Raw genomic sequence first — 27,875 nt, 5'->3', positions numbered from 1 at the left:
CCAGTGTCACCTGTGCCATCTGTCCAGCACAGTCTCCATCTGGAGGGCTGGCCCTCCAAACTGCCCAGGTCCAACCCACCTGGCAGGCCGACATCGTCTCAAAGCCTCTCCTTGCCCCTCTGGGGCCTGACCCCTGTCGGGGTGCCTGCAGGGTGAGGGCTGACAGCTGAAAGCCATTCATTGACACAGGCCGGACATGGGCACAGCGCCACACAGCACAGTCCACAATCCAACTACGGAACACGGGACTCACGGAGGAGGAAGCCACTCCCAGACCCACCCAGGGCTACCAAGGCCAACACTGCGATTTGTTTCATGATAGAATTTTTCAAAAAACAAGATACAGGAACCTGACCCCTTATTTTTTTCTACAACAGCTTTATTGGAATATCATTCACATAACATAACATTCATTCTTTTCAAGTGTACGATTCAGTGATTTGGGGAACATTCACAAAGTGGTGCAACCCTCACCACTAATTTTGAAGCATTTTCAGGAGCTGAGATTTTGATAGGGCTTGCGCTGAATGTGTAGCTCAATCCGGGGAACGTTGCCATCTTAACACTATTTATTATGTCTTCCAATCCACAAACATGAAATGTCTTTCTATTTACTTCGGTCTTCTTTAATTCCTTTCCATGATGTTTTTAGTTTTTATTTTGCATCTGCTCTTCACTAAATTGAGTCCTTAGTGTTTTTTATGCTGTTGTAAATGGAACTGGTTTCTTTTGTTTTAACTTATTTTTTTTCTTGAAGTATAGTTGATTCACAATGTTGTGTTAGTTTCAGGTGTACACCAAAGTGATTCAGTTTTATACATGTATATGTAAATGTGTATGTATGTGTAAATATATGTACGTATATATTCTTTTCTGATTCTTTTCCATTATAGGTTATTACAAGATTTTGAATATAGTGGAACTGGCTTCTTAGTTGCATTTCCACATTATTCATTGCTAGGGTATAGAAATACAACTGGTTTTTGTGTATTGACCTTGTATCCTGAACTCGGTTATTAGTTCTAATAGGGGTGTTTTGTGGATTACTTAGGATTTTCTATCCACAAGATGATGAAAAAATAGATGGTTTACTTCCTCCTTTCCAATGTGAATGTCTTTTATTTCTTTTCCTTATCTAATTACCCTGGCTAGAACCTTCAGCACAATGTCGAAGAGAAGTGGTGAGAGCAGACATCCGTGTCTTGTTCCTCATCTTAGGGAGAAAGCATTCAGTCTTTCATGATGTCAACTATGAAAAGATGTCAACTTGATGAATGGATAAAGAAGATGTGGTATGTATATATATGTGTGTGTGTATATATATATATATATATATATATATATATATATAATGGAATATTACTTGGCCATAAAAAAGATGATGTCAACTATGGGTTTTTCATAGCAACTTTTTTAACAGGTTGTTAAAGTCCCCTTCCATTCCTAGTCTGATGAGTGTTTTTATCATGAAAGAGTTCCATTTTGTCAAATGCTTTTCTGCATCCATTGAGATGATCATGTGATTCTTGTCTTTTATTCCATTAATATGGGGTATTACATTAATTGAGTTTCAGATGTTGTGGTAAGCTAAATAACGGTTCCCCAAAATATATCCAGATCCCAATCCTTAGAACCTGTGAATGTCACCATACATGGCAAAAAAGGGGGGTAGGTGTTTTGCAGGTGTAAGTAAGCGAAGGATCGTGAGATCAGGAGATTACACTGGATCACTCATTCTGCTATCCCGGAAGTGCTTCTCTCCAATCCCCGCATTTTACTGGTAAGAAAAAAAAAACTAAACGGGGTGACTTGTTCAAGTTTATGAAGCTAGTGGAAGAATTGAAAAGAAATCTAGACCAGCAAATACACACTTCTGCACACTACCCAGCCTCCGGCATTTCTGTCCTTAATTCTGGAGGCTGCAAAGTTATGTTAAAATCACTCAAGAAGATAAGAGAATTTATTTCAAAAATCCCACAAAAGGAAATAATTTTCCCAGTGTATTTCCATGTACACTACTCATGGTTAATAATAGCAGCTGTATCGGCCCCCAGCCTTAGAATTAGGACGCTCACAGTCAGGGAGGAGAGAGAAAACAGACAAGTTAAAAAACAGAAAGGTGCCAGTAAGAAGTTGGGATTAAGTGCTGAGTTCAGAAGAGGGAGAAATGCCTCCCTGTCTGCGGAGTGTATCAGGAGCCCCACGTGGAGGGAGAGCTAGTGTCACAGGCACCAAAGTTTCAACCACGACGGATACTCTGACATCATCAAAAAGTCAAAGAAGGTGTCACTCCTCTCACCGCGTAGCAGGACCCACCTCAACAGCCCCTCCTCGGGAGAAGCAGCAGAGCCCTGGGTCTAATCAGAGGTAGCCTGCAACTCACCGGCTCCAAAGGCAAAGAAAAAGCCTTTGTCAGGGAACTCCTCCAAAAGGGCCTTCACCCGCTTCCCCATTCTCTCGTTCCGCTTGTAGATAAGCTCCCAGCGGAAGTAGCTGTCGATCTCCTGAGCAGCGATGCGCTCCGCAGGTGGTAGCGTGGCATTAATAAAATTGGGAACCTCCGCCAAAATAAAGAGAAAACAATTAAGGGCAACAGAGTTATGAACAAAGCTGCTTAATTTTAGCATCAAATCACCCAGGCCAGAGGGTCAAGACGCTGTCAAGAAAAAGGTAAAAAGTGACACACGATTCTGGGAGCCTCCTGCCGGCTATTTTTCTAGACAGTGATATCATTCTCTGTAACCCAAGTGAGAAAATATTAAATGAAGTGCCCTGAAAGAACTCTTAGGCTATGTCAAACAGTATTTCTGTTCCATTTAAATGATTCTGTTTGGGGAATTCCCTGGCGGTCCAGTGGTTAGGACTCCTGGCTTCCACTGCAGGGGGCACAGGTTCAATCCCTGGTTGGGGAACTAAGATCCCGAAAGCCACACGGGCAGCCAAAAAAAACTCTGTTTGTTGCCACGTGTTTCTATAAGGAAACCATTTCTGTGCATAGCACGTCACAGTTGTGTTTTTTTTTTTAATTGAAGTATAGTTGATTTACAACATTGTGTTAGTTTCAGGTGTACAGCAAAGTGATTCAGTTATACATATAGTTTTTTCCAATATAGTTATTACAGGATCTTGAATACCGTTCCTCGTGCTATACAGTAAATCATTGTTGTTTCTCTGTATTATGTTTAGTAGTTTGCATCTGTTAATCCCAAACTCCTAATTTATCCCTCCCTTCCCTCTTTTCCTTTGGTAAGCATAAATTTGTTTTCTATGTCTCTGAGTCTGTTTCTGTTTTGTAAATAAGCTCATTGGTATTATTTTTTTAGATTTCACATATAAATGATATCATATATTCATCCTTCTCTGTCTGGCTCACTTCACTTAGTATGATAATCTCTAGGTCCAGCCATGTTGCTGGAAATGGCATTATTTCATTCTTTTTTATGGCCAAGTAATATTCCATTGTGTGTGTGTGTGTGTGTGTGTGTGTGTGTGTGTATACACCACATCTTCTTTATCCATTCATCTGTCAGTGGACACTTGGGATGCTTCCACAGCACATCCATAGTTTTAACTTGTTTGATTCACACATGACTTTTTCATAAAAATAATTTTACACAATTACATACTTTAGAATCAACCATTATGATTCAATTACCAAATACATCAAACTTCTATAGACATTCAACTGTTTTATAAATTCCTTATCTTTACATTTTCATTATTTCTCCAATTCCCATTTCTCCCTCTCGCTCTCTCCACTGTTCTTTGCCCTACTGGTGAATATTTCACCTGATTCCAGCGCACATCTTAGCCAGTTTCAGTATTTTGGCTAACAACAGGGTGCTAATACACCAAAACTGTGACAGTCAGGAGTGGTTTTTGCAACACAGTAGCTGTAGGCGAGGCTGACACGTTGCATTGGTTCTCTCCCCAGCCCCAAACCTCGGCCTCGCCCCACCGCCCCCTCTCCTGCTCCCTGGAATTTAACAAGGTTAAAAATTACCCTAGTCAGAGCTTCCCTGGTGGCGCAGTGGTTGGGAGTCCGCCTGCGGATGCAGTGGACACGGGTTCGTGCCCGGTCTGGGAGGATCCCACATGCGGCGGAGCGGCTGGGCCCGTGAGCCATGGCCGCTGAGCCTGCGCGTCCGGAGCCTGTGCTCCGCAACGGGAGAGGCCACAACAGTGAGAGGCCCGCGTACCGCAAAAAAAAGAATAAAAAAAAATTACCCTAGTCAAATACAGAGTAGGATATATACCCTACTCCTTCTCCTACTTCCAGTACCCTTCGAAAGACCTTTTGAAAATCCTCACACGCTGTAATATCGACATCAATTTCCATTTTCTGGATAACACCTCTCCTGTTATTTCCTTGAAATGATATTCTTTCATTTTCAAGTCAAGAGCCTTCATCTTCTCCTTTGTCGTCTTTTTTTTAAATCATGTCATTTATGTAAGATCCTTCCCTCCGTTTCCCAAAATCTCTTCTCTTCCGTACAGCAGTGCCTTTCCATAAGCAGCCTCTCCACGCAGGCAGCCCCAAATGTGCAAGGTGACCTCCCCCTGCTGTCCTGCTCCACCTTCTAAATGCCAGACATGCCCTACGACTTGCACCACTCGGCCACGCGCCTGGCCCTCATTCCACAACGGCAGGCACATTCCCCATACCCCACAGCACCCGCAGGGGCCCTGTGAACAGGACAGGCGTGGAGGAGCCACAGGAGAGGAACGCGTAAGACAGCTGTCCCCAAACAGCTCTGTCAGCCCTGCCGTCTGCCCGTATAACTAACTCCCAAGCACCTCCCAACCCAAAGTTAAAAGATTAACTGTTATCTGCCGCCTCAAATTTTCATTTCCCAAGTGACCTTGACCCTTCTCCCCACTTCCCCCACCCAGGGTGTACGTAAGAATGATCACCACCAAACTCTGCTATGCCTTTTTTAGTGTATTTCTTCTTTTCCGCTTCCTCTTGCTTGCTCTGCCTTGGTTTTACTTCCTCCCTCTGCAGACTTTCTGGAAAGTACCTTTTATCTTTTGGTATTTGCAGGGTGAGTCCCTTTCCCTGGGACATTCCTTTTTCACCTCTTATACTCACTCCCATTTCCTATGGCAGGGTCCCCGGATCTAACAGACCTGGACAGCATCACTCACACCCACCAGCTCCCTCCTCTCTCTTTTCCAGTGTCCTGAAGGTGGGCAAGACAAAACACTCCCCCATATCAGAAGCTCAGCTGGACTCGCCACTTCCACGTGATCTTAGTGGGGAAGGGAAGGAAGCCAGGGTTTGTCCCACGGGAAGCTTGTTGATCGAAGCATAACAAATATCCATCCTACCTCCCTCCTGTAGGGAGGCTGCCATCCTCTGAGCCCTGGCCGGACACTTTCTTCCCCTAGGTGGCCCCCAGGTAAGGCCTGGCCTGTGTCTACACTGACTGCACCAGTTTGGCCACACTCACTGCAGTACTGCAGGATGGAATCCGTGTCCGGAAATGCTGGCAGCCTCCCCAGCTTCTTATGTGCCCCTCCGTAAGAATACCAGGAACACTTCCCATTGCATCATGCTCACATGTTTCTGGAAGTCACCAGAAGCTGCAACCAAAGCTCTGCTCCATCATTTCTCAAAAGTTACCTAAACCAGCAAGGAGGCTTTCAGACTCAGACCCCTCCTCTCTGAAGGCTGGTTCATGCTGCCTGCTGCCTAAGCCATGGGGCCTGCCGCCAAGTCCCTTGAAGCTTCATCCTTTGACTTCCTCTGGGAATTAACTCTCATCAATGCCCCTCTTAGTTCTTTTTTTGTTTTTTTTAATAAATTTATTTATTTATTTATTTATTTTTGGCTGCATTGGGTCTTCATTGCTGCACGCGGGCTTTCTCTAGTTGCAGCGAGCGGGGGCTACTCTTCATTGCGGTGCACGGGCTTCTCATTGCGGTGGCTTCTCTTGTTGTGGAACATGGGCTCTAGGCGCGAGGGCTTCAGTAGTGTGGCATGTGGGCTCAGTAGTTGTGGCGCACGGGCTTAGTTGCTCCACAGCACGTGGGATCTTCCCGGACCAGGGCTCGAACCTGTGTCCCCTCCATTGGCAGGAGGATTCTTAACCACTGAGCTACCAGGGAAGTCCCCCTCTCAGTTCTTAAGTTTCCTAAAGAATGCTTTTGTTAGCTGCAGCACCCCACTCAACACCTACATGTGCCCAATTGTATTTTTAGAGCCCTTCATGACCTCGATCCTCTGTACACAGGATGTCCCAGTGTCGGCAGGTTACATCCTTATTCTTGCACTTAAATGCACCCTGAGCTGAGCAGGGGATTAGGGCTCTCACCTGGGAGCTGTCATGGCTGAAGATGATGGAACTGAGGTCCCCGCAGTTATAGTGTTTGATGAGGTCCTCTGTTGTATAGGGGATCTGAAGGCTGCCCGCTCACAGGCTCTCCTGCTGCAGGAGGGTCTGGTTTAAAGCAAAGATGACCTGAGGGGAGAAAATATAGGTCTCTTAAGTCTTCTGACACAGCAATCATTAGCTGCCATCTTATTTCTTTTGTCCATGGTTGGCAATAGCCTCACCTGTGTTCGTTATATAAGGAATGAACCCTGCCACTAAAAAAGGGAATGCAGGGCTTCGCTGGTGGGGCAGTGGTTGAGAGTCGGCCTACCGATGCAGGGGACGCGGGTTCATGCCCGGTCCGGGAAGACCCCACATGCCGCGGAGCAGCTGGGCCCGTGAGCCATGGCCGCTGAGCCTGCGCGTCCGGGGCCTGTGCTACGCAACGGGAGAGGCCACAGCAGTGAGAGGCCTGCGTACAGCAAAAAATAAAATAAAATAAAAAAGGGAATGCAAGTCCCTGGACCATGTCCAAAGAAAAGGAGGACAGTCCTGCCCAAGTCAGCCCCCAGCAGATGACACCTGTGCCTTAAGAGGGACACCAACAACCTGAAACTCTCCCATGAGAGTGATCAAGAGGTGAGGGTCCCAAAGAGCTGGCTTGTGAGGACCTGGGGAGGTAGGGCAGGGAGGGACACACAGACAGACACACGAACCAACAGGTTCCAATTACATCAAGGACTGGACAGGACTGTACACAGTACACACAGGTCTTTCCCAACCATCAGGGTGTCATCTGCCAGCTAATGGATTCATTAGGTCCATGGGATGTTAACGCAAGTTATTGTGGGAAAAGAAGGGGAAATGAAGGCTACACAAAATCAAACAGATTTTTATCTTTACAAAACTCTGCCAAGTCTGGACACACTAAAGTGTGCTCTGCTTCTCCCCGAGGAGGGGAGAGCATGCTGGGTTTCCCAAGCTGATTTCAGGCACACATGGCAAGAGAAGGGTTAACTGGAACATCTTTGGGGACAATCCAGACTCGAGGAATTTTACAAAGCAGTGAATTCCCCTTGGCACTGGAGAGCTAGGTCAGAGGGGGCAAGGCGGGGATTCCGGCACCTTTCCAGGTGGGAATCGGGACCAGCCCCCCTCTACAAGGCTCCTGACAGCACTGTGGCATTTTCCCTCTCATTCGCCCGAGTATGGACACAGACATATCACCTTTGACAGCTGCCCCAGTAATCAGTGTATAGGATACTGCCTTTGCTGGAATGTTCCCCCTCTCCCTCTGGCTGAAATGCAGACAGGCGGGACCTGTCTGATCCTGAGGTCTTCAGCAGGAAATTTTCAATTCTCTGGAGATAACACATTGCAGGTCTCAAGTCATCAAATTACACTGTGCAGCCCCAATCCCCTTCTTTCTCCTCCTCATTCTGAGTGGCAAAGGGCATGGGAGTCTCGTCACCTTGCTTCCCACAGGCCACCACGTGTGAGCCTGCCTGTCACACACCCTCCTTCCACACCCCTTCCTCCCTGGGTTACTCTGTCCCTGTCAAGGCACCTTAACCAAATGGGGAGGGGGGCAGCTCCCTCTTTGTAAAATCCCCTCCTCTCCTCCCTTCTCTCCACATCCCCCCCTCGCTGTCAGAGACACCTCCTCCAGCCTCTCCTGGAGGTCAGCTCCCCAAGGATCTGTAGACCAGCCTCTTCTATCTTGGGACAGGACCCTCTGGGCCATGCTGTGTTCCCACCCTCCCCACCCCTCTGCTGGTGATGTGAGTTGACAGAAGCAAACATATCCATGGGCATGTCTGCAAATTTCAGTCTAAGTGAGGAAACTCAAGATGAGCCCCTGGGTTCTAAAGCTATACAGTGAGGACCTATCCACACCACTGGGTGTTGCTAAATGGCTTTCAATCAGCTGGAGGAAGAACCTTTGGCGGGGAAGCGAGGGGGCGTTATGGAAACACCTCTCAGGTTTGCCATGCCCCAGGCTAAGGCTTCACACGTTCTGTCTCGGTATAGCTCATCCAAACCAAGATCCCTGGGTCTGATCGGCTCACAAACACCTGCTGATGGCTTTTAGTGTTCTAAAGGCATTCAGGATGAACCCAGGTTACCTGTTGCTAAGAGACCTTCTTCTATGAGTTTCCATTGATTCTGGAATATTTTTATTAAAGTGTTCTTGGTATTTAGAGAAGATTGAGCCACTCATTCTAATAGACTCACCAGTCTGCAAATTGGGGAACACTGTATGGGCCACATTATATTATATTAATAATTATATTATTAACATTGTTAATGTTATTAAATATAACATTAATGTTTAATAACATTTAATGTTATTAAATATAACATTATATTAATGTTATATTTAACATTATATGTTAAATAAGAACTTTGTTTATTCAGTCCCCTCTCAACGTATTCAAGGGTCACCTGTTGACAAGACGCTTACAAAGACTTGCTGGGATGTTCGTCTTTGCTCTTGATGATTAAGCTTTAAATAAGTTTGCATAGCAAAACTAAGCCAGTAACGTTATTTTCTGAGTGCTGACTATGTACCCTGCTAAAGAGTTCGCTTCTGTTCTCATTTAATCCTCTCAACATCCTAAAGTAGTAACTACTGTTAAATCTATTTTAAAGAACAAGAAAATGAGGGGGAAAGAAGTTAAATAATTTGCTTATGGTCACATAGCTTAGTAAACCAAAGTGTCCCCACAAAGTGTGTGAACCCAAACAGTTCAATACCAGAGCCCAAGATCTTCACCACCACGCTGTACACGAGGTACGCTGCTACCAAGTAGCGTAACTGACTTTGGTCCTATGGTCTAATTTAAATTATTAGGCTTATGCTAAAGACCTAGGAGTCTGAAATTGGGAAGAAGGGAGGGAGGGTTAGAGGAGGGACGAGAGAGGGAAATGGGAAAGCAGAAAAGGAATCAGAAAGAAAGGCACGCTAAAGCTTTTTTTCACCCAGATAAGAGTAGCACTCACACCGTATCTAGAAAACAGAAAATTTTATACAAAAGAAGTTTTAAATTGCCCATAATTTCAACACTTGAGTTATAACTGCTTTTAACAACATGTGGGTATATACTGAGTATATTTTCTTTCAGTTTATTCTATACATTTTATACAATTGATTGTATTATACATAATATTTAGTATCCTTAACTGTGTCACCTTGCTGTACAGCAGTAATTACCACAACACTCTAAATCAACTACACTTCAATTAAAAAAAAATAGGGGGCTTCCCTGGTGGCGCAGGGGTTGAGAGTCCGCCTGCCGATGCAGGGGACGCGGGTTTGTGCCCCGGTCCGGGAGGATCCCACGTGTCGCGGAGCGGCTGAGCCCGTGCGCCATGTCCGCTGAGCCTGCGCGTCCGGAGCCTGTGCTCCGCAACGGGAGAGGCCACAACAGTGAGAGGCCCGCGTACCGCAAAAAAAAAAAAAATTAGTATCCTGCACTTCTTGTGTGACAGTGTAAGCATCTCCTCACATGACAGAGTTCTTAGCCTCACATTGCATGTGATAGGTCATCACTTAGCTAAACTTTCTATTGTCAAATAGTTAGGTCTTCATTTTTTTAAAACTATCATGAATAACACCATCAAGAGCGTCTGGGAGCAGAAAGTTTTTTCTATTTTCAAATTATTTCCTTGGTATTGATTCCTACCCAGTCAAAAGATTTTTTACTATTCTTTTTTCTAAAAACCTTTTTACTTTTGCATTTTTCTTTTTTTAGTAAAAATTTAACTCTCCATTAAAACACAAATTCAATAAGCATTAAGTGGTAATGCAGACAATCTCCCAAAGCCAATTTTATACAGAAGCCCTGCCTCCGGTACAATCTGTACCTCCGTGCCGATGCAGCCCCAGCAGCGTGCCAGGGAAACCACGCTCTTGCAATTGCACATGCCCACTGTTCCCTCTGCCCGGAAGGCTTCTCCTACCCTCATCCCTATGGCAGACACACACGTGTCTTTTGAAATAGCAACAGAAGAATCTCCTCCTCGTGAAGCCTCTGTCATTAACTCCCAGGCACAGTGAGACCATCTCCTCTTTGCCCAGAGCCTCCTATGACTATTCTATTACACCGCTAGTGGCATCGCCCTGTGTAGCCACCCCGAGAGTAGCAATCGTGTCCTCCTCACCTCTGCATCCTTCCCATCGGGCACACAGGACATGACATACTGTAAACATTCAATAGATTTTGACTGAACGAATAAGGTTTAGAAATGGCTCTGCCAAAAACTGAAGTCTGAGGCAGGATGGACACTTATAAAGAAAGCCCAGCAAAACTTCGCCAGCCAAGCCAAATAGGGAGCATCGGCAGACAAGCCAGACTCACCAAACTTCTCAGAAAAGTAAATGGGGGGTGGAGGTAAGGGAGGAGTATTAGGCCTAATGTGGGGGAGTAAATCTTACCCCCAGAGACTCACGTTTTCTTTGAGCTTATCCCTCAGCCAGCTTTGGGAGGTCTGCATTTGGACTTATTCCTTAAATGCTTGTCCCTACCAAGCCTCCATTCTCTTAAACTCCCATATTCTCCTGTTATAAATCAGGATAGGCTAAGCTCTGCCACAATAACAAATGAAACCTGAAATTTCAAAGGCTTAGCAAATGTCTGTAGCTTGCTCACAAAGTATGAGTGAGGTAGTGGCTCTTTCATCCGTATAGTCCCTTGGGAATCCAGTTTGGTTTAATCTTGTGACACTCTTCTCCCATCGGTTTCCATGGGAGGCAATGGAGTGAACATGGCAGGTGACCTACAGTTCTTAAATGCCTCAGCCTGGAATTCCCACAATTCATTGGCTAGAAGTAGTCACATGGCCTTGCCTAATCCTCAGAGAGGCTGGGAAATGTAGTTTTCCCATTTGCCTAGGAAGAAGTTATGTCCTTGAGACATTAAAATGGTTGACGGGGAGTTTAGTGCATTAAGTTATTCAGGATATCAGACGCGTCCCTATTCAGAATTACACACAGTCCTGGTGGAAGAAGAGCATCAGGACAGTAACCTGGCTAAAGATGCTCATCCTGAAGGTTCCCTGGCAGCCTGTGGTCCTCAAGCAACAGAAGGTCTGGGGACAGCAGAGGTTGGGGATGGGGGTGCGGGGAAGCACAGGATAGGGTACAAAAAGCCAGTCGTAATCCTGGGTTAGCCTGGAATTCTGGAAATTGAGTGTTGGCCAACAAAGCATCATCAAGAATGAGAGAGTGTAATGGATCTGATAGGTGTCATGAAAGGTCATTCTTATGTCAACTAATAAAGAACAGAATCACAGCAAGTACAGTGCTAACTCTTCCTGAAGCTCATTCGTTCTTCTTCCATTCATTAATTCAGCCAATAAATTGTTATTGGGGCCTACTGATCCAAGCACTGAAGATACAGTAATGAACAAGAAAGACAAGATCCTTGCCATCCTAGGGTTTTCATTTTACCTGGAAGTGCGGGAGGTGATGTCAAGAAGAAGAGCGGGGGCTTCCCTGGTGGCGCAGTGGTTGAGGGTCTGCCTGCTGACGCAGGGGACACGGGTTCGTGCCCCGGTCCGGGAAGATCCCACGTGCCGCGGAGTGGCTGGGCCCGTGAGCCATGGCCGCTGAGCCTGCACATCCGGAGCCTGTGCTCCGCAATGGGAGAGGCCACAAGGGTGAGAGGCCCACGTATCGAAAAAAAAAAAAAAAAAGAAGAAGAAGAAGGGGACGAATAGGGGGCTGGTGTATCACAGAAAGACATCACGCTGCCAGAGGCAGTGGCCCAAAGTTAAACTTTCACTCTATGATTTCAGGCTTGCTAGAACAGCCCATCCACAAGCAAATCAAAACCCTTCCCAGATTGGCCCTTTGCTGCTTTGCCTTGGCAGGAAGGAGGTCCTTCCGTGTGGCACCCGGCAGCTCTGAGGCAGCCATATTACAAATACATGTCTTTTAAGGAAGTGTGAACAGTGAACTGTGCGTGTGTCTGAGTTGGTACTAAGTCTTTCTTTTTTTCCTAAAAAACCACAGAAACGCCCTTTTTAAATCTCTAACACAACTTCCTATACTCACCGAGTCTTTTCTTCTAGAGCTGCTACAACTTTCTAACTGTTAACCTTGGAGGCTTTAATCCTGTGCTTATTTACAGCCTAACTACTTGTGAGAGGCCTTAAGCATCTTGCAGATGAAAAGCCAGCACTGGATAAGCCACTGACCACTCTGCCTCAAGTGCCCACCTAAGAGATTTGGCAGAAGGGGCTGAGTTTTCTTGGCTGGAAAAGCAAGGATCCCAGCCCACAGTGCTCCCCGGAAGATCCTGAGCACCAAACACAGGGCTCGTTATCTGTTCCATGAAACGCATTCAGTGAAAGCCAAAGGAAGGCTCAGAGAAGCACCTAAAGGGACAGTTTGGCCCAGGTATTCCTAGAAGGCAGCCACCCCAACTCCTCCCTCCGTGGCTCAAGACGTGGAGACTTTCTGCAGGGACCTGGGCAAGCTTCTGGTGCAGTTTATGTTTAACGGAGAAAAGCTCTTACTGACACAAACTAGACTCCTGGGAGAAAGACCAGACATGGTTTCCCGAGGAAGAAGTCTCTGAGCGAGGCCCTGCCAGGGTTTCCTTGGAGTCTAACACATCCAGTGACTCTGAGCCCTTGTTAGCTACCATCATCACCGCCACACAGCCAAGGAGGTGAGTCTCTGCCTCCTCCAAACAGCAGCGCTTTATCACCTCTGCTGCCCAGACCTCAGCTCAATGTCCACTCCTGGGGCCACCAGAGCTCTGTCCAACCAGGGGCAGGTCCCCGGAGGCACTGCTGGAGGTGCCTTCCTTGCCGCAAACCTCTGGTGCAAAGCAAGGGTGGCCACTTGTGTCTGCCCCTGAGTAGAGGAGGTCACCACCCCCAGGTCCCTGCAGAAAGTCTCCACGTCTTGAGGCAGAGGGCAGGGGGGACATGAGGGCTCCACAAAAACAATACACAGCCCCCAACTCACCCCAGCTAAAGCCACTAACGGCCAGACCCAGCTTCCTCAGAAACCTACAGGGGCCTCTCCAAAGGATTATCAACTGTCAATCGTCCTTATGTAGTTTACTCTCCTTGCTGTTCTTGGCAAAGTCTGGGCCAGTCTAACAAATGTGAGGTTCCAGGATGTGACTCACAGAGAAGCAAATTCCTAAGAAACAACTCTGTTTGGCTAAGTTGACCCCAGAGGCATCTTGTCTCCAGTCAATTCCTTTCTTTGGGGTTTCTGCTAACATTTTCTCACATGTTGCACTGGTTAGCTAGGACTATCTTAACAAACTGTGTAATTTAAACAACAGAAACACATTGTCTCACAGTTCTGGAAGCTGGAAGTCCAGAATCAAGGTATTAGTGGTGTCATGCTCCCTCTGAAGGTGTTAGAGGAGGATCTGTTCTAGGCCTCTCTCCTAGTTTCTGGTATTTTCCTGGCTTGGGACAGCATAACTCCAATATTTACATGGTGTTTTCCCTTGTGTGTCTCTCTGTGACTTAAGTTCCTCTTTTTATAAGGACACAGTCATATTGGATTAGTGCCCACCCCAATGATCTCACCTTAACTTGATCATCTGCAAAGACCCTACTTCCAAATAAGGTCTTGGTCACAGGTCCTGGAGATTAGTATTTCAGTGTAAGAATTTAAGGACACACACACGAAAAAAGAAGTTGAGGACAAAGTCTACTCATAAAGCATATCAATCTCAGCTCTACTCTCTTTTGAATAGTTAATATGGGGCTTCCCTGGTGGCCCAGTGGTTAAGAATCCGCCTGCCAATGCAGGGGACACGGGTTCAAGCCCTGGTCCAGGGAGATCCCACATGCCGCAGAGCAACTGAGCCGGTGCGCCGCAACTACTGAGCCTGCGCTCTAGGGCCCACGAGCCACAGAACTACTGAAGCCCGCGTGCCACAACTACTGAAGCCCACATGCCTAGAGCCTGTGCTCTGTAACAAGAGAAGCCACCGCAATGAGAAGCCCACGCACCGCAACCAAGAGTAGACCCCACTCGCCACAACTAGAGAAAGACCGCTTGAGGCAACAAAGACCCAATGCAGCCAAAAAATAACTAAATTAAGTAAATAACTTTTTAAAAAGATAGTTAATATGCATACACCTTTTTTTGGTTTTGCTGTTTTTGCTCCTTTGGCCTTTAAGCAGTCAAATAAAAACCTTTCCATAAATAAATACTGAAGCTATACATTACAATGTAATGTAAAACAATCAAGGAATAAAAAGCCAAGTCTTGGCAAACAGAGATAACTTCCATTGTTTCTGAAGTAAATGCAGGCTGAGACTTTCTATCCACAAGGTTAAATCAATGACTAAGGCGAATCATAGAAAAGGAAAAGGGAAATTTCTGACAGCAAGAAGGGACAAAATGAAGGTTTCCTATGCCTTTCCGGTGAGAAAGCAGGTTGGATACAGAAGCCCCTTGGAGGCATCCCAGAGGTGACCCCACTGCCCCTAATCCAAAGATGTCCTGGGACCTCTGCTCTGGGCTCAGACTGACTCAGGCAGATCCCAAGGAGAAATCCTGGCAGAAGTCTACAGTTGAAGATTTCATATAGTCCTACAAGGATTCAGGTTCACTTCTCCAAGATCTCAGATGAGTCTCCCCTTCCAAACACCCAGATGGTTTGATTTTCTCAGAAACCTCCTAAGCCAATTTTTTTCCAAAACACAGATTATAACTCATTATCCATATCATCATGGACATAAATCTTAGCAGGCCTCATGCACCGCTCTGCAGCTTGTTCATCTCCATTCCTCCAGGCATCAGCCCACACGGTGCATCCAGGGCTGCTCCATGCTTGCCAACAGCTGCACATAAACCAGGACAAGCACGTGCACTAGCCCCCTTGGAGGGGCCGCTTCTGTAATGACAGCTCTGCCTCTGCTAGAGTCAAGCACCGCCTACATTCCGCCCCCACCCCCCACCCCGGCCCCGCAGGTGACTCCGACATGCAGGCGGGGCTGGGAGCGATTGACTGATTCAGTCAGGGTCAGAGCTCTGAGAACCTCAAGAGATGAATACCGACCACATTCAACTCTTTCAAATATGAAATGTCTTCCGAGAGCTGCAGTGAATTACTGGCTGAGTCCTCCGACCCTGACTGACAATTCTCCGCACCATAGTTTGCAGAGTCTGACTCATATCCTCACAAGGAAGGATGTGGGCTATCAGGGTGTTGGCGGATGGGGCCAGCATGCTCCTGAAACAGTACCGTTTCTACGGTTTTTCCACACAAACATAAGCCGTTCTGCGGACTCAACTAACTAGGAACCTCCATTTAAAACATTATTTCAAAAGAAATCCACATTCTGCCTTCTCCAGTCCAGCTTTGGGAATGCACCAGGAAGCTCCAAGAATTCCTCTCTAGGGCTTCCCTGGTGGCGCAGCGGTTGAGAGTCCGCCTGCCGATGAAGGGCACACGGGTTCGTGCCCCGGTCCGGGAAGATCCCACATGCCACGGAGCGGCTGGGCCCGTGAGCCATGGCCGCTGAGCCTGCGCGACCGGAGCCTGTGCTCAGCAACAGGAAGAGTGAGAGGCCCGTGTACCGCAAAAAAAAAAAAAAAAAAAAGAATTCCTCTCTAATGCCTCCTATATGGTTGCCATCCTGCCGAGCTACCGTGCTGACAATAGCAACAACCAATTCTCTTAAAGAAAAACTGCTGGGTAACAGACACCTTCACACAGGTCCTTGTCACTCACTGTCAATCTGTTAACAGCACCTGAGGGCAAAGCAAGATGCATTAGAGAAGAGAAGATGAGAGGTGGAGGTGGTGGAATATTAGAACTCTGAGCGCCTGGAGGGGACAACAAAGAGATCAGCAGAATGTATTTACAATAATAGTAATAGCAATAATGATAATAGTAGCAGCAGCAATCCCTCCCCCACGCTGCAGTCAGCGGTCCTCTGGGAGGTGGAACTGCGTTTGGGGAGGAAGAATGGGCCCCTGCCCTGAGGCATGGCTGTTGGCAGGCGGACAGGACAAAAGGGCCTGTGATGGCAACAGGTCACAGAGGGCAGTAAAGGATAACCACGAACACACAGTGGGAGCTCAGGCCCAGGTGAAGACCCCAGAGAGAAACCATCACATTCACTTCCTCACCCCACAACTATAGTTTGGTCCTCCACATCAAAAAAAAAAGGTGACGCCAAGAGCCTCCAAGACCTTAGGGCAAACCAGGCTACTTCCCTTGAAACCTGTAAAGATTTCTGTCCTCAACCATGCAAATAGCAGCTTTGCCTAAAGCTTTGCCACCAGCCACTCTTGCTATCTTCAGAGTGTCCCCCTTGGGCTCATAGGAAGACTTCTGACCTGTTGGGAAAAACTCATTTACCTCTTGAGGGCACCAGGGGAGGGTCCCAGCAGCATCCAGGGCATCCCAGCTGGGGATACAGTAGATAGGCCTGTGTCTACAGCAGAGGACATGCAGAGCCCAGTGGAAGCCTCTGCAGGGAGATGGGCTCAGAGTGCTTCTGAATGGGTCCTGCAAAACCTTTGTTGTTCTCCAAGCCTCACCTAGAAAATGCATTGTATTTGGAAGGACTCACAGAAGCCACCAGTGGGGGATTTGCCTTCTTGGAGAGGTTCCCAGTGGTCTCCAGAGTGTGCCAAGGTCTACTTTTCGAACACCTGTTACCCCAAGTCAGCTGCTCTGCTCTATCGTGAGATATTTTTAACTATTAGAAAGTCCTTCCTTCTTTTTGAGCTCCCTGTCTCGCCGTGATCGCCATATACTCATTTTTGTATGTATCAGTACAGTGTGTGTTTCCACACATGCATAATTTGTGAGCAGCCATGAAAAGAGAAAACGTACATGTCCCACTTCTAGGAATCACTCCTATAGAAATACAAGCACAAGTGTGTAATAAATATGCTAGTGTCGCCAGTGAATTTAAGGTTCTTTCTTCATCGTGAAAGAATTTGAAGACGAAGTGATAGGTAAGAATCAGACTTATTAGAGAGAAATACACTCCACAGACAGAGTGTGGGTCACTGAAAGGCAAGAAGTAACAGGCCTCGAAATATGGGGTGGTTAGTTTTTATGGGTTGGGTAATTTCATAGGCTAATGAGTGGGAGGATTATTCCAACTATTTGGGGGAAGGGGCGGGGATTTCCAGGACTTGGGCCACGGCCCACTTTTCAGCCTTTTATGCTGGGCCTCAAAACTGTCATGGCGCCGGTGGGTGTGTCATTAGCATATGCTAATGTATTACAATGAGCGTATAATGAGGCTCAAGGTCCACTGGAAGTCGAATCTTCCGCCATCTTGGACCCAGTTGGTTCTCACTAGTTTTCATCATGTCCTATGGCTATATCATTCTTTTAAAGGTTGCGCCCTGCCCCTTTCCCTCCTGTTTCATTAGTGCACAAGGATGTTCCCTGGGGAACTGTAACAGAGCTCTCCCTGACACTGGGACTGTTCAATCAAAACTGGAATGACCCAAGAGGGAGAAGATATGGAGATATATGTATATGTATAGCTGATTCACTTTGTTATAAAGCAGAAACTAACACCCTACTGTAAAGCAATTATACTCCAATAAAGATGTTAAAAAAAAAATTGGAATGACCCTTCTTCTTCGTAAAAACACCAAATGGCGTATGACGCCGGTGCTGGGGGAGGGCCCAGAGGCCCCTGGGGGCCCTGGAATGGGAGGCCCCGATGACTTCCACAGAAGCTTTGGAAGTGGCGTCCGGGGTCAGGGTCACAGTCAGGGTCGGGGCCTCAGACCACATGGAGGCAAGGCTGAGAAGCAGGAGTGGCTCCCCGTCACCAAGCTGGGCCGCCTGGTTAAGGACCTGAAGATCAAGTCCCTGGAGGAGAGCTGTCTCTTCCCTCTGCCCATCAAGGAATCTGAGATCACTGACTTTTTCCTAGGAACATCCCTCAAGCAGGAGGTTTTCAAGATTATGCCTATGCAAAAGCAGACCCGTGCTGGCCAGCAGACCAGGTTCAAGGCATTTGTCACCATTGGGGATTACAACGGACATGTCGGTTTGGGTGTCAAGAGCTCTAAGCAGATAGCCACTGCCATCCATGGAGCCACCATTCTGGCCAAGCTCTCCATCATGGCCGTGTGGCGAGGCTACTGGGGAAACAAATCGGCAAGCCCCATACTGTAACTTGCAAGGTGACTGGCCGCTGTGGCTCTGTGCTCATGTGCCTTATCCCTGGCCCCAGGGGTACCGGCATCGTCTCAGCCCCTGTGCCCAAGATGCTACTGATGATGGCTGCAACTGACGACTGCTACACCTCTGCCAGGGGCTGCACTGCCACCCTGGGCAACTTTGCCAAGGCCACTTTTGATGCCATTTCCAAGACCTACAGTTATCTCACTCCTGATCTCTGGAAAGAGACAGTGTTCACCAACTCTCCGTATCAGGAATTCACTGAGGATCTTGTAGAGACCCACACCAGAGTTTCCGTGCAGAGGACTCAGGCTCCAGCTGTAGCCACCACATAGTTTTATATGAGAAAAATAAAGTGAATGAAGCCGTAAAAAAAAAAAAAAATTGGAATGACCACATAGAAAGGATTCTTGCCCCCAACAGAGCGGGAGATGGGATGTGATGACCTCAGACGGTCATCTACTTATAAGTCCTTGAGTTTTTCCATCTCAGGAAGCGAGGGAAGCAGACACCCTGGTCTCACTTTCTGTCCTCTCTGCCTCCCTTGTTTCTCCCCCCTCAGCACAGGCCATGAGGCTCCATGGAGCCTTCCATGTCTGTTAATTAATGGCCCTCACCCAGATCACTGTGTCAGGTCAATTTCCACCACTGTTTGACAGGACGAGAGAGAGTCATGGACATATACACACTAACAAACGTAGTAAGGTAGATAGCTAGGGGGAAGCAGCCGCAAGGCACAGGGATATTAGCTCGGGGCTTTGGGACAGCCTGGAGGGGTGGGATGGGGAGAGTGGGAGGGAGGGAGACGCAAGAGGGAAGACATATGGGAACATATGTATATGTATGGCTGATTCACTTTGTTGTGGGGCAGGGGCTAACACACCATTGTGAAGCAATTGTACCCCAATAAAGATGTTTAAAAAAAAAAAAAAATTTCCACCACTGGGGAAAAAACTCCACAAAACCATCCTCTTATTTCAGACTTTTTTCTCCTGCTAGGTGTTCCAGAAGTGCCAAATCACTGTGCTCCCTCCTCCCCCAACCCTCTACCCAAACCACAGCCCCTGAAGAGACAGCCCTACATAGGATGTGATTCTGCCTGTCCCCTCCCTCCTCAGGCCATGCCAGTTACACCTGGGTGGACATCTGACTCAATGATATAGCACTGGGTGAACCACGAGATTTACACCCAAAGAGTACATCTACCCCACAGAATAGACTCAAAAAATCATCCACAAGCCGAAAATACTCATCTCCAGGCTAAAAAGCAATTGTTTTGTTTCAAGTCTCTTAATCTGCATTGGTTGAGATTGTATGAGGGGTTAAGAGACAGCAAGAAAGGAAGAACTAGTGGAAATTATTGCAATTATGATAAAACTCCAATTAGCATGAAGTTTCTAACAGTGCAAAGACTTAAAGGGACTTACTTTTCCCCTTCGAAAACACAGCTAGATAGACAGATTTCTGCTTTCACTTCAGTGTTTGTCTTTTATTATACTGTCTTTTAGAAAAAACATGATCGGTCCACCCAAAACCATGTCTTGTCAGCTGAATTCACTCTTCCCCTTCCCTCCAATGACACATACTCACCCCATCTGCACTGTCTTCTGAAAAGTTGTCATCACTGGCAGAAGTAACAAGCTTACTACCTGACAGTTTAATTCCGTGTTCAAATGCCACCCTTCCTTCCCCCCTCTCCCCGCCATGTCTCCCTTTCCACTCTCCCCTTGCCTCCCCACATCCCCTCTTCTCTCTCCCTTTCTTTCTAGGCTTGTGGAAAGAATCCATTAAGCTCTCTGTCCAACACGTGCAGCAGACTTCTTTCTCTTTCCCGAGACTTCTTCAGCTGTGGGGAGACCCAGGTCCCAGTTGGGGCATTGCTGCGGGAGCCCACAGGCTGAAGGGGCGGGCGAGGGGGCTGGGGTCCGGCAGATGCCTTTTTTGTCGAAGATAAAGGCCTCCCACTCCCATCGAGCCTCTCCACTTTCCAGCACTTTCATCGCCCTCCGATCAACGGGCTGCTCTGAATATGAAAGGCACCGCCCATTATGCGGCTCCCGTCAGCCCCACCTGACCCCGCCCCCAGCCGCCCAGCTCTCAAACAAAGCCCCTAGCATCTGTCCAGGCGCAGCCCTCACCTTCTGGGGCGTTGGGTTGTTGCGTCTTCCTTTTTTCTTAGTTCACTTTTGAGAGCCATTCGGTCCCTTGAAGTATAGTTGGGGAGCAGAGGGGAAGATCTCTCTCATCCTCAGAACATTCCGCCCGCATAATTTTTCAAGACACCTTGAGGATTTCCGGTCCTTGCCTCTCCCACCTCACCTGGGTATCCAGGCAGTCGGGACGTCCCCCTCAAGCTCATTTATTTCCCCCTTTCCCAGCCACTCTTAAAAATCGCTTCTCCAGGGGCTTCCCTGGTGGCGCAGTGGTTGAGAGTCCGCCTGACGATTCAGGGGGCGCGGGTTCCTGCCCCGGCCCGGGAAGATCCCACATGCCGCGGAGCAGCTGGGCCCGTGAGCCATGGCCTCTAAGCCTGAGCGTCCGGAGCCTGTGCTCCGCAATGGGAGAGGCCACAACAGTGGGAGGCCCGTGTACGGGAAAAAAAAAAAAAAAAATCGCTTCTCCTTCTTTACCTGAAACGGGACTATGCCCTTGGAAGAGTCTAGACCGACCCCTCATGGCAAGACGACGGAGAAAGTCCTGCTCCTTTTCTGTCATGTTAATGGATGGTGCCAGACTTGGGAACTAAAGCTTCCACACACATCTCTGAACATGAGGTCTGCTTTTCAGGGGGAGAAAGGTGCTTCTCAAAACTTGGACCTGAGTTCTTCTCAGACAAAGGATTCAAGCATAAGGACCAGAGAAACTAATTTTCAGGGATGTTCCGACCTGAAGAAGTGTCGTTTTGTAAATGATGACAATTCCTGAATACCAGGTGAGGACAGGGAGGGAACCTGGAAGAACGCACCAGGCAGACTGGGCCTCTTCTTCTGCAATCCCTGCCACCGCCTTCCTGCACACCCTCCAAGCCCTCTCCTCCCTTGGTCAGGTTCCCCGACCACCCTCCCCTTCCACCCAGCCCATATCCTGCCCTGACTTCATGGCTGACTGAGCATATCCGTCTCCTGTTATGGATGTGGACTGAACTGTGCCCCCCCACACCCCCAATTCACAGGCTGAAGCTCTAACCCTCACTATGACTGTATTTGGAGATGGTAATTAAGGTTAAATGAGGTTGGGCTTCCCCGGTGGCGCAGTGGATAAGAATCTGCCTGCCAACACAGGGGACACAAGTTCGATCCCTGGTCCAGGAAGATCCCACATGCTGCGGAGCAACTAAGCTTGTGTGCCACACTACTGAGCCTGTGCTCTAGAGCCCATGAGCCACAACTACTGAGCCCACATGCCACAACTACTGAAGCCCACGTGCCTAGAGCCCGTGCTCCACAACAAGAGAAGCCACTGCAATAAGAAGCCCGCGCACCACAACAAAGAGCAGCCCCCACTCACCGCAACTAGAGAAAGCCCACGCGCATCAACGAAGACCCAACGCAGCCAAAAATAAATAAATAAATAAATAAAAATTAAAAAAATATATATATGTGGTCTTTAAAAAAAAAAAAGAAAGGTTAAATGAGGTCATTTGGGTGGGGCCCTGATCCAATAAGATTGGTGACCTCTCTCTCTCTGTGCAGAGAAAAGGCCATGTGAGGACACAGCAAGAAGGCAGCCATCTGCAAACTGAGGAGAGAGGCCTCATCAGAAACCAACCCAGCCAGCACTTTGATTTTGTATTGTGAGCCTCCAGCACTGTGAGGAAATCAATTTCTGTTGTTTAAACCACACAGTCTATAGTAGCCTGTGATGGCAGCCCAAGCAGACTAGCACACCTCCTTTCCCCAAATCCCACACCATGCTGGAGTAATGATAAGAATTAACACCAATCTCTCCATCTCTAAGGCCCAGTGAAAGTTACAACCTCTGCTAAGTGCTTCAGGACTGTCTCAGTCCCTTCCTAGAAATTTCCATTCTTTTCGTTTCTACTGCCCTGAAAGGTAATTTTCCTTTAAATTGTTAAAAGGAAAACAAGATAAACAAGACCAACAAGACAGACAAGCCCCAGGAGCAATAAGCTATGAAGAATGATATGAAGAACGAAATGAAAAGCACAATAAAGCTAACTTCACACACTTAACCACATCTGGACCGGCTACTGGGCCTAATTAGGCATAAGTGGTAAGTAGCTCACAAAATGGCTACACACTGTATTTGCTTCTGCCATAAAGAATGGCGCTCGCCATCTGGCTCTACAAGGATTGAGTCACTTGCCACTGCAGTCACTGACCTTCAACACATCCTGAAAGGAGTTCCAGGTGGAGATCAGAAATGAGGTACCCTGTGCTCTGGGAAAACTGGCAGAACAGGCCTTCAGACAGATATTTTTAGGAGAAATGTTTTATGAACCTGGATTCTAGCATCTTCCCATACTTAGAAAAGCCCTAAAGTCATTAACAGAGACATCTGTTCCTTGTGACTAGCATCAACCTTCTTACCAAGATGTGTGCCTGGTTGCACGTACCCCCTTCGTCAAATCACATATACCTCTTGGAAGCAGTCCCTGAGTTATCTGAGTTATCTGAGTTATCTGAGAGGCTGCCTCCTGGGCTATAGTCCTCAGTAAGTCCCCAAATAAAACTGAAACACATCTCTCACAAGTGTTTTTATTTCAGTCAACAGCTTTAACCACCACAAAGGGACCCAGAGCAGACTTCTCTCCTTCACCTGAACTCTATAAGGATCCAGAGCCTTGGTACCAGCAGGGTCCTTTGTGCCCATCCACCTCCTCAGCAGGTCCAAATGAATTTAAGTAAGCCTCTCCTGGTTCTTGGATCTCCTGTTAATTGGTTGATGATCCTGAGCTCTATTTGGTGATATATAACAGGTACCTAGCCCACCAGTTGAAAGACACTGGGAAAAAAGGTGGCTTCCCCCAAGCTGAAAGATACTGGGGGAGCCCAGCTGAAACACACTGGGATTTGCTCAGTTGAAAGACACTGGGCAGTCTGGACTGGGTGACTAGGTGGGCAGGCCTAAAGTCGTTCCTAAACAAGGGGCATCAGAAATCCAGCCTCCAGCTAACACTCCAGCCAGGTGTATGTACTTAACGAAACTTATACTTACAAGTTAGTTATTTAATTGGGTATTAAAGGAAATATCACACTGAAAATGGCCCAAATGGGGCTCTTTTCTTGCATACGCAGTTAACTTAGAGAAAGCTAGCTTGATAAAACATCTGTTCAGAATTCTGACCCTAAGGGAACAAGTCCTTCTAGGAACAATTTGTATTTCTTTCCCTGTGCACAGGAATTCTTATCTTATCGGACCATCTCCAATTCCTGAGACTGAGAAAAGGAAAAAACGCTGTATGTCACAGCAGTAGCCAAGTTTCCTTGCCAATTGCATTATAATCAGGTGTTTAAACTATGCCTTTCAAAGAATTTTCTCATTTATAGACAGTTATTGTTTTACTTTGGTGCTTTTGCAAAAAATCCTTCATCTTCAAGAAGATTCATAGAAAGAACTTTTTGACAAGAACAGATTTCTGATAAATTTTGGATCATACCACTGAACTGGGTAAGAAATTAAAGAATCCTAATGGAAAGCCTGACGGCTTCATAAAACCGTTAGCAAAAAAGATTAGTTACATAGGAATGAGTGAACTGGTGAATATCATCATAATTTTTATAGTTTTTGTCTGAAATATTACTGACTTTTAATCTGTGTTTTCCAGATATAAGGAAACCTTTCCCCTCAAGCTAATTATGACTTACAGCCACATGGTAAATTATACCTTTGTAAGCAGAACTGAAACATTTATCTTTTCTCTCTACCTGATCCCTCCAGAAATTGGGAAACTTATGTTCCCAGCAGCCTTATCAGATGAATAAGAAAGGTCACCTCCTGACGGGTGCATGAATCTCAAGATATTCTGGGGACCTCAGGAACACAGGAATTCACCCAAATCTATAGATATCACAGGCAGAATCTGTGGCAAGCCCTTCGTGTGGCTTTCCTGGTCTTGGGAGGCCTTTTAAAAACTCAATCTGAGGTTCCTTATGAAAAGCTCCAGCCCAGCCAATTTAAAAGAGCCTATGTGATCCATTAACCAGCCTTATTTTGCAAACAAATTAGTCTTAATTTGGCTGTATGTGGTAGAAATTAGGGTAATTTTAGAGAGAAAAAGTGAATGTTAAATGCTCGTTTTGTTCACTGAGGTCTGTATTTACTGCCTATACTCACTTCCCAGAGAGTTCCTTGTGGTTATATTACATTACTGTTACGTTTAAATGAATTATTAAAAGGACATTCCAAGTTTGTTTCTGAAGCTTATCTCAGTATTCTATCCTTGGATGAAGACCAGGTGCCCCGTGAGCTGCAACCAGGAGATTATGCATACAGGAAAAGGCATCATTTAAAGAACTATCTCCAACCTAGATGGAAGGACCCTTATCGGGTACTCTTAACTAGCTCATGCGAAGTGAAACTGAAGGGAATTGACTCTTGGATTCATATTTCCCACTTAAGAAGGGCCCCTGCACTGGACTGGTCTATTGAGAGGACTGCTCACCTCAAAATCACCTTAAAACAATTTTCAAACAGAGGAGAAAACTATACCCACAGCAGGACAAGAAGACAACATCAGAAGTAGACAGCTATCTCAAGATGCCAGACCTGACCCACATGATTATTTACAGTGTTTTCTTAATTTCTTGGACTTTTGCATAAATCAGTGTTTTTCTATCATGGTCACAAATCCCAGGCAGATTTTTAAAATTAATACAAGTGTTGGGTTTATGGTCAAGTACCTACATCCAGTACTTTTGGGTTACCTTGGTGGGTTCTTCTTCTCCAAGGCTCTAACTGGATGGCCCTTAGGAAATTTATTCTAGATGAAAGAGGCTGTAGGTCCGTTCAGGCCATTATTGACATCACTCGATGGGAATCATACTTGTTCTGACCGTGACCATAAATATGAATTTTCTTTAAAAGTTACTCAAGCTCAATCAGAGCAACGAGCTAAATTTCAGTCAAAGAATATAACCTCCTTCAGTTATGGGATGGATTTATATGGCTAACACCAGGCTGTGATCATTTAAGTTTAAAAGCCCCCTTATGTTGGGAACAATTAAACCATCCAAGGCTAATCAAACTAATAACACTAGGAAACTGGGCTGGTGCTGGTATGGAACAGATTGGGCAGGCAACTGGGAACATAGTAGCCTGCACCTAATGGAAATTCTTGGCTTAAATTCTTACTTTTGGCCCTATTAATGCTACTAGCTATATTACTTATATTCTACCTATTTTACAAGATCGTTGTTTCTTGCATTACAAAATGTGTTACTGAGCCTCCCATAAAAGCGATGACTAGGCAACTTGAAACAATTGACCCAATATATAGCTCTATTTGAGATCCATGATTATAATAGTGTAACTGTAGACGTGGAAGGAAGCAACAAGAGGGAATCTTTCCTGGACCATAACAGACTAGTAAGACAGGTGGTCCAGAGACTTTTCACTACTGTTAACAGGGCCCAGTCCAGTAATAGCACATTGAACGACCTACCAACAAAATCCCGGCCTGACCTAGGAATGGGCATTCCTAGCACTGTGGTACAAAATAGTCAGGAAGTGCCTTCCAAACCTACGTTAAATTTATGATCGTGAAGGGGCACTGCCACCTAAGCAATGTCACTAGCCATCTGGCTCTACAAGGATAGAGTCATTAGCCACTGCCATTGTTGACCTTTAACATAGCCTGACCTCAAGGAAGAGATCAGGAATGAGGCACTCTGTGCTCTGGGAAAACTGGCAGAACAGGCCTTCGGACAGATATTTTTAGGAGAAAATTTTTGCAAACCTGGATTCTGGCATCCTCCCGTTGTTAGAAAATCATTAACAGAGACCTTGTGACTAGCAGCAGCCTTCTTACCAAACTGTGTGTTCGGTCGAATGTACCTCCATCGTCAAGATCACATATATACTGACTGCTCCCCGTTCCTCTTGGGAGCAGTTCCTCAGAGCTGTCAGAGAGGCTGCCTCCCAAGCTATAGTCCTCGGGAAGTCCCCAAATAAAACTGAAACTCACAGCTCTCACACTGTGTGTGTTTACTCCAGCCAACACTTCTAGAGTCCAACCTGCCTCTGGCCTTTCTCTTACTTTGCATTTTCTCCAGTATCAGCCATCATGGTAGGTTTTCCTTTACACAACAACCTAGATGATGCTCACGATCAAGTCCGCACAGAGAACAACTCTAAATGGCAGCTATCCCCCTCCCCAAGCTGTCTCACTCCCCAGACCCCAGGTGTCTCACTCCTGATGGCCCAGGGTCCAGGGCGAACACAACTGAAGCTCTCAGCCAAGAGGCTAACTCCCTCTGACATCCCTGCAGAAGTGACCCGTGTCTCGGCCCCATCCAGCCCACACCCAGCTGCCAGGTGAAATGTCCTGCAACTCTGCTCTTTATGCTCTCACTTCCCCTGGAAAACACCAGTGTCACCCCCCTGCCCTCAGAGCATGCAGTGATGTCCCCACCTCACACCCGTTCTCCAGCCTCATCACACCTCACCCCTGCACAGCCCAGCCCACCACCATTCGGCGATCCCTAGGGCACCCCACAGCCTATGAGCACACACCTCACGGCCCCCATGAGGTGTGTCTAACTTGCACTGCTGCTGGCCCTGGAGCCACCCACCAGGAAGCTGGGAGAGGCACCCTGCCATTACTGTGCAAGCAGCCTCCCTGCCCCGGTGGCAGGAAAGAAGTTACTCTGGGAGGATTAACAGGGGAAGAAGTCAGGGAAAAGACAGAAACAAATCAGCAGAGTCCATGCTGTGGTTTTGATTGTTTAAGACAGCGTGGCCGGACAGAGTGACGAGAAAACAATGATCTTCAGAAAGTACCTTCCAATTAGGAAATATCAACTATGCAACGCACTGTGCTAGACTCATTTTAAAAAAAAGAAAAAAGTTAAATCAAGATCCTTGCTCTCGGGCTTCCCGGGTGGCGCAGTGGTTGAGAGTCTGCCTGGCGATGCAGGGGACACGGGTTCGTGCCCCGGTCTGGGAAGATCCCACATGCTGTGGAGCGGCTGGGCCTGTGAGCCATGGCCGCTGAGCCTGTGCATCCGGAGCCTGCGCTCCGCAACAGGAGAGGCCACAACAGTGAGAGGCCCGTGTACCACAAAAAAAAAAAAAAAAAAAAAAAAAAAGATCCTTGCTCTCTAGGAGTTTCCATGCTAGTTTGGGAGCTGAAATAAACAAACGCGTGGAAAGTTAGACACCAATCTAAGAATTAAATAAACATAAAGAGCCACTACAAGGCAGCAAAAGAACAACTGCCCAGTGGGGA

The 27,875-nt window shown here is 46.8% G+C and overlaps 1 protein-coding gene and 1 pseudogene across 1 annotated transcript in view; one reads left to right on the top strand and one right to left on the bottom strand.

Moving 5' to 3' along the window:
* The window catches only part of TRABD2A (TraB domain containing 2A), a 58,826-nt gene that overhangs the window by 7,741 nt on the left and 23,210 nt on the right, over positions 1-27,875 (bottom strand). The window contains 2 exon segments of the mRNA XM_065891550.1: positions 2,384-2,558; positions 6,318-6,464. Of these exon segments, the coding sequence (XP_065747622.1) occupies positions 2,384-2,558; positions 6,318-6,464 (322 nt within the window).
* On the top strand, positions 17,932-18,801 carry LOC136133782 (small ribosomal subunit protein uS5 pseudogene; annotated as a pseudogene).

This window comes from Phocoena phocoena, chromosome 14 (genome assembly GCF_963924675.1).
Source record: "Phocoena phocoena chromosome 14, mPhoPho1.1, whole genome shotgun sequence".
In the NCBI taxonomy this organism is placed as follows: Eukaryota; Metazoa; Chordata; class Mammalia; order Artiodactyla; family Phocoenidae; genus Phocoena; species Phocoena phocoena.
This window is presented reverse-complemented; position numbering and strand designations above follow the sequence as displayed.